This window comes from Periplaneta americana, chromosome 1, assembly GCF_040183065.1.
Source record: "Periplaneta americana isolate PAMFEO1 chromosome 1, P.americana_PAMFEO1_priV1, whole genome shotgun sequence".
In the NCBI taxonomy this organism is placed as follows: domain Eukaryota; kingdom Metazoa; phylum Arthropoda; class Insecta; order Blattodea; family Blattidae; genus Periplaneta; species Periplaneta americana.
In genome coordinates, this window is record NC_091117.1 from 91,185,902 (window position 1) to 91,193,441 (window position 7,540).

At 33.6% G+C, this 7,540-nt stretch overlaps 1 protein-coding gene across 2 annotated transcripts in view; it reads left to right on the plus strand.

Annotated features, from left to right (window-relative positions):
* Positions 1 to 7,319, plus strand: part of LOC138698154 (uncharacterized) — a 102,326-nt gene extending 95,007 nt beyond the window's left edge. For both annotated transcript variants that reach the window (XM_069823900.1, XM_069823909.1), the window contains exon 11: positions 570 to 7,319. In XM_069823900.1, coding sequence (XP_069680001.1) covers positions 570 to 1,801 — 1,232 coding nt within the window. In that variant the 3' untranslated portion in view covers positions 1,802 to 7,319. The remainder of the gene's footprint in view (positions 1 to 569) is intronic.
* The last annotated feature ends 221 nt before the right edge of the window (positions 7,320 to 7,540 follow it).

Genomic DNA, 7,540 nt, shown 5'->3' on the forward strand with positions numbered 1-7,540 from the left:
TTCAAATGATTTCTCAACGAAAATTAAATTTAAAAAAATCTGATTTAATTCATATAAATCTGATTTAAATAATTAAACAATAATTTAATAATTCTAAGAGAAAAATTGTTTTGGGGCCGGGTATCAAACCTGGGACCTTTGGCTGAGCGCACCAATGCTCTACCGACTGAGCTACCCAGAAACTCTACCAGACCCCATAATTTTAGAAGTTTTGCAGAAAATGAGTTGCACTAAACACACTCGTTCTTTAACAGACACATTATCACCACCAAGTAACATTCACTTGTCATAGAGCTAAATTTCACACTAGACAGAACCTTTTCATACCTCTCCCTTTCATCCCCCCTGTTCGAAGGCCGTGATGGAATATGGTACCAACTTACTAGCTTACACCTGCTCTTGCTAGACGAACTATCCTGCTTGATTTGCTGCAGAGAGGCTTTCTATATGCATAGTGCTGCCATGTTGATATAAGATGTAGGTTTTTTCCTTTTCACTTGTTCAATTATTTCGTTCTTGTCATGAATATATAACTGATTTGTTTTATAATGATTATTTTAATTAAACAGATGACGACTCAACAAGTCAGTCTTCACCTAAAGAAGAAGAGGAAGAGAAACCCTTGCAACCAACAAAAAAATCTCCAAAAAAAGGATCTCCAGGAAGAAAAGCAGCAGTGAAGCAGCCCTCCACCTCTGCAGCATTTGAAGATTACTCTAGTATTCCATCAGGGAAGAGTGAAGTCCAAAAAACTACAAGAGCGAAAAAATCACCAGCTTCAAAGAAATCAACAGCAAGGCAAAATGAATCCTTAGCTACACCAGGCACTTCAGGAGAAGGTCGACATCGCATATTAAAAAAGAACAGACAAAAAACTTCTCCACGGAAAGTGACGAGGAAAGGTGCAGCAGACTCAGGAGAAAGTGAAGATGATTTAACCTTAGCAGCTATTGCAAGCCCTGAGAATATATCCCGCAGCAGTACTCCAGAAGTAAAACCTCAGAGAGGAAGGCCTCGCAAAAAGAGAGCAAACAGTAATGCTTCCAAAGCTAAGCAAACAAAACCACGAGGATCTCCAGCACGAAAATCGCAAATTCAGAATGAGAAGCCTGCCCCCATTTCTACTCCTACAGAATCATCTTCAAAAGCAAAGAAGTCTCCTTCAACGTCCACTAATGTAGGAACAACACGAAAAAAACGAAGAGTGGAAGCCATTGTTGAGACCTTGCAGAAGTCTACTGGTTCCCCCTGTGAAAGTAGTCCCAAAGAAGTAGAAGGCTCTGAGTCAGATGGAGGCAATTCTGAAGGAGGAGGAGTTGGCGAGATTGTCTGTGGTAGTAGTGGCAGTAATGGTGATGGTGGTGGTGGTGGCGGCGATGGTGGTGGCAGTAATGTTGGAGTTGAAGAAGGTGGTGGCACCATTGGAGACGAAGATGGTGGTGGCTACAGTGCTATAGAAGGAGAAGGAGGAGGAGGAGAGGAAGGAGGAGAAGGAGAAGTGGAACGAGTAAGAGGAGGAGAACAAGAACAAGAAAGAGGGGAAGGAGAACGAGGTGGAGGAGGAGGAGCTACTGGAGGTGGAATTGGAGGCGGAAATGATGATGGTAGTAGCATTAGTGGTGGGGGCTTTGACGCTGTACCTACATTGGCAAGAATAACACCTCTGATAACACGAAATGCCCCAAAGAGAGGGGCGCAGAAAACAGGAGACTCTGGACAAAGGAAATTCATACACAAAATACAGCAGTCACCAGCACTACCCTCAGTATCTCCAACAAGAGATGGTGATGAGTATAGCTAGAATTTACTTTCAGAAGGATCTAGCGAAGAGTAAGTTAACAAGGAATCAGACTGGGTAATGGGATTTCTTTTTTCTTTAGTGATAAACTATATTCTTGAATTGTACAGAATTCCATACTAACATTTGGTATTGATGTGTATTTTCCCATGTTTGGCAAAATCCATGTGGTAATCAATTAGGAAAACCCTATTACGCAGGGAATGTGAAAATTGCATTACATTGTAATGGTGAAATTAGTCTCAATGTAATTATTTGAATCAAAATTAAGGTTCAAAATGTTAGGCTGAAAGTCTTTTTAAGATATGAATTTCACTGTAATTGAGTACCACATGGGATCTTGGAAGTTGCGGATGCTTGTGTGGATTTTAGTTGCAACTGTATAATAGATGTTGCAGAACAGAGGGAATGGAAAACACGAACAAGAAAGCTCATCTATAATCCAAAGAAGGCCAGGAGTAAGAGCATAAGTATATTTTATCAATGTATAAATAGACTTCAGTGTTAGATTGAATTGTAGTGAAAGCTTTCAAAATTATAAAAAGTAAAAAAAAAAAAGTTATTTTTGAAAGTCAGTTTCTTAGTATATTAAACAATGAAACTGATTTTCTGTGTAGAATCATGAGGCATTATCAGTAATAATAATAATATAATTACAATTCAGTGAAGAGTCAACCACTTACGCGCGTTCATATAAGTTAGGGTTGCCAGTATTTCCTAGATTTAAAAAGGAATCAATTATGAAGTCATACTATGGGTGAATAATTTGTTATACTTATGAAAGTTCACGATGATTGAGTCAGAAGCCTGATGATGAGTACTATATTCTTTATTGGTACTTTTTACTGTGTTATATACAACATTCTATTCATAAAGCAAACAAAACACTGAGATGCTCACCATGTTTATTGTAATGTAAAGCTACTTTTGTACTCTTCTTTCATATACGGTATTTCTAATAAATGTTCCATTCTATATATATATATATATTTGATCTCTATAATAAATTACATACCCTAAAACTAGATATTCTGTAGCGTTGAAAGCTTACATTTGTCTTGACAAGAATTTGCCAAGTCACCATATGTAAAGAATAGAAAGACAATACAAGAGAATGCTTTTCGTATCAAGTCTTTAATGCAAATAGAATAGTGTAAGACTGAGGGCAAATAATGTAATGCATAAACATTTTGTTCATTATTGGTGCTCATCAGGAAACTTCCTTTAAACTAGTACCCATCAGAAGCAGTAAACAGTAACCGTCTTTTCTCAGGTCATCTTAATTGGCAGTTTACCCTTAATATGTGGGAGGTTCGCATATTGAAACAATAACCTTGTTTGTTTAGGAAATTTTGGCAACTCTAATAATGAATTAAGAACTGAAATAAAATAATGATTTTTTATAAACTCAGGATAACCACTTTTCATCCAGATTTGGTCTTGAATATTTGTGGACCAGGTTAAGAGACAGATGCATACACTCTTGTACGATTGCAGTACAAACATTGAGTGTTGTTTTAATGATATATTTTGTATTCTAAATGAAAAGAAGTAATCCTTTTGTGTTGTAGACTATAACTGGAAAACCTTTATTCTAAGGAATATGAGAACTGCAACATCAAAGGAAATAGTTGAATTTTTGTGTGACATGCCACAGGCCTAATGTGTACTCGTTTCTGTTTAAATAATCGTCATTTATAGTATCTGTGTTCTATAATTTGTGTATAATTTCTTGATGAGACGTGAAAGAATTGAGCTGAGTAACTACCTGATAAGTCAACACTTGATTTGATAATCGTCAAGTGGAAAGACTGTTTATTGCTATTTTACCAGTGATAGTGTGTGAGATGGTAGTAGAAAAAGAGAAAGGGATTTTCTAAACGTCATCCAACAGTTAACCATCGTATACCTTTAATTCTGCATAAATGAAGTGAAAGATGCATTACTGTTATAACAACAGCGATAATGTGAAGTGAATGAACTCGAAGTATTATGAAACAAACTTCACGTGAAATTTATGCATTAAGTTACGCATTGATGCTTATACGCTTTCAGAAGATATGTTTTAAGCTCCATTACATCGTAAGTCGTGATGTGTTCTTGTTGAGACACACATATCGTTGAGCTACAGGATAGGAGAATGATTATGTGGCTACATAAATCCTATTTATCGGATGTAACTTTCGAAGTGGCCATGCTTCATTTTGTACATCATCATTGTAATCGGAAGTTAGCTACTGAGTATAGAAAAAAAAATTGGTTTAATTATCTGAGTATTCATTGCTTAGTGGCATGTTCAATAGTTGCAATTTTATTTCCTGAATTTACATTCCCTGATATTTTATATTTAATACGACTTCTTTTTTTTTTAAATTGCTACAATATAAATAATAGGCTAAATCTGTGGCTGTTTTATTGTTTGTGTTGTCAGACACCTTAAACATTGATGAGTTACTAAAATGGAAGTTATTTCATATTTTGGTAAATGAATAGAGCATTGAAAAAAATATTAACTTTTTACAACATTTGAACGTATATTTCTCATAATTAAAAATTAAAGTAAAAGTTTGAAGTTATCCAGACAGTATTCATGATGTTTAGAATTAAATCTGTATTTAAATTTTAAATATTAACATTAAGCAGAAATTACTCTATATAAAACTTTGAATGACACAAAAAGATCAACATTTTTTCTAAATGTGTTTTTGTACAATTTTTGCCACATGGTTTCTGTGTAGCAACATCTTCATCTTGTCATGTAGGTATTTTATAGAATAATAACCAATTTCAGTTGTTGCGTGGGTGTCGTCCGATCATCTTTGAATCAAATATGATAAAAAGTACAACGTAATTTAATTAGTTGTACGAGTTTTAATTGTTTTGTAGGGAATTGAATATTTGTGTTCTGAATTTTTTTAAAGATATTCTTAGTGAATAATAATAATATTAAGAATAATAATAATATTATGCAGTACAGTCAATCCAGTAAGTTCTGCTATAATAAATTGAGTACCACGTTTAAATGTAGATAGTCCTAATTGTCTTATCAGGTTGTCCAATACGGCAGACATGATTTTCTGCACATGTTCAGCCTTAATGTACAGGCAAATATGTGTCTTGCTTTTTTTTTATCGTTGGATCAACCTGTGGAGGTATTTAATTTCTTGCAAGCATAGCTTAAGGAGCTGACTGTACATCAACACACACACATACACATTCATATTCTGCAACCCAGTATTCGTTTTCAAGCCGAATACCGATCGCATTGTTAAGTTTGGTAATAGCCTATTCTAAACTAACAGCAAGGGTTTTTTTTACAGTGCAGAATCACTTGACTGATGTTTTTTTAAAAAGAAATAATGTATAACCGGGTATATTTTATAATAACGATACAATACATAAATACACTTTGTTACCATATGCTTACAGGATTCTAACATTCAACACCACTGTTGAATATTAAAAACAGGAAAGGTTTAGCAAGTCGTGGATCAATAATTTCTTAACTGAAGAAGATTGTGTGAAACTGTTACAGAGATGTCCATTAGCATGAAGTATGGTCAAATATTTCCTCACTGGTGCATTTGACGAATTAATTGTATAGTAATAGAGCACCAGTCGGGAAGATTTGAAAGTATTTCAAGTTCTCTTCTCTTTCTGTGATGCCATTTTATTGGCTTGTTGTAATGTGATCGAATGCAGTGTTAAGATACTTGTTCCCTCTTCATTAAATATATAAGCATGATCAGTTAGTTACGGGGTGTTTGGATTCACAATTGATAGGCTTAGCTTTTTTAAAGCTATGAACTCTCAAATTTGCATATCTTATTATCTCTTCATAGATGTCATAGTTGAACCTGTTGATATGTATTATGTACTCCACTCAGTGTTCGAGAGTAATAACTACTTCAAGAATTATTTTTAACTATTTAATATTGAACTTCTACATATATTTTCACCACATATAGAGTTCTTTGTTCTTGATTTGGTTGTTCTGTTTTGTCACATTACCTCTGTTAATAACTTACGTTTTATGACTGTTATCAACTTTTCATCAATACAAAAGAAAGGTTATGCGTGAGATGGGTGTACATTTTTACTGATATTGGAGAAGTAACTGTAGTCATTTTACAAGTAGATATATCAAAATTTGAAAGAATGGCATAACTGTGCAATGCCCCTTTCTCATATCCATCCCACATGTTAAAATTAACCTCATAGATATTGTAATATATACTTACTGTCATCTAGTGATGACTGTGAATTGTACAGACATATATCAAACAGTAAATCAGATTTATTGAAAGTAAGAATTGTGTGAATATCCGTGCATTACTTTTGAAAGTAAATTCCAAGTACTGCAATCACACTAAGATACTTTTGAGACATATTATAGATATGGGAAACATTTAGACTGATTGTCAATAGCATTTTGATCCAAGGCTTGCCAGACCTAACTGCAGGATAAACCAATGTTTTCGTTGACAGTTGTAAAACACATATAGCAATTATACTGGGTCTACCTCATTGCCATACAAATATACCAATAGTTTTTAAATATGATCATTGTTTTATATTATTAAATGTTATTGTGTATTTTATTGTGTAATAGCTGGTTGCAGCGCCGAGACGCAGAGCCAGTCCGCTACTGATCAGGTGGTGTGTGAATTTATTTTCAGTACACGATGAGCAAATGGGATACAAGAAAGTATAAAGAATTAAAAATAATGTGCAAGTACAAAAAATCACTAGCAAATCATGGTTTTTTCTCCCCTTTTGAAAAACAATCGTTAAAATAAATGGCTGGATTTTGTAATGTGTTCCATGTAATTTTATGTGTTATAATATATATTTCTTACTTTTTAAACTTGTCTACAGGTACAGAATGAATTCATAAGTATAGGTGCATAATAAAATTAGAATTTCTATTTGGGATACACAAGTCCTTATAACAGCTTAAATTTTCTTCCATTGGAAAGGAATCATATTGAGGGACTTGTTCTTTATGGTAGCAGTTTAATGCTATGCCTTGGTTTCAAAGAAATTGCCAAAATTGAATACTAAGCTTTAATAGCCAACTATGGAATCATTTGATTATGATATATTTACTAAGAATAAGAATTTTAGTATTATCAAATTTGTAAATATTTAAAAGAGCACGAACATGAGATTCATGTGTTTAGGACCTATAAATTGATATAAATTCCAAGGCATAGAATGAAACTGGCACTAAGAAAAGCTAAATTTAAACGGAAACTGCACCTCTCTTCATCCACTCTGTGCTGTATGGTTTATCGCTATAATAATGGCAAAAATGAATGGAAATAAAATTGAAGTGCCAGTATCAATATAAGTAATGTAAAAATGTCATCATTGTTGTAAGTTTTTTTATGTATCTAATTTTTTTAGAAGGAACAATGACATTTTTACAGGTAACATCTTTTTAAAATATGACCATTGATATTTCATATTGCAAACATAAGTGTAGTCATCATGGAAGAAATAAATATGTTTCAACCCATCTTTCCATGAGTTATCATTTATTAAAGACTTGTATAAGGTAAAACACTTTCACTGTAGTTACGTGTCTATATTCTGTGTCTTTCAGTTTATACCTCAATAATTTCATCCTGATTGTACATGCTGTTTGGATATTTTCTACGTAAGTTTCAACATTTCAGCAGCACGTGGTATGATATCAAATGGCCTATTGGATGGATCCGAATTTTTTTTTTTATTCTG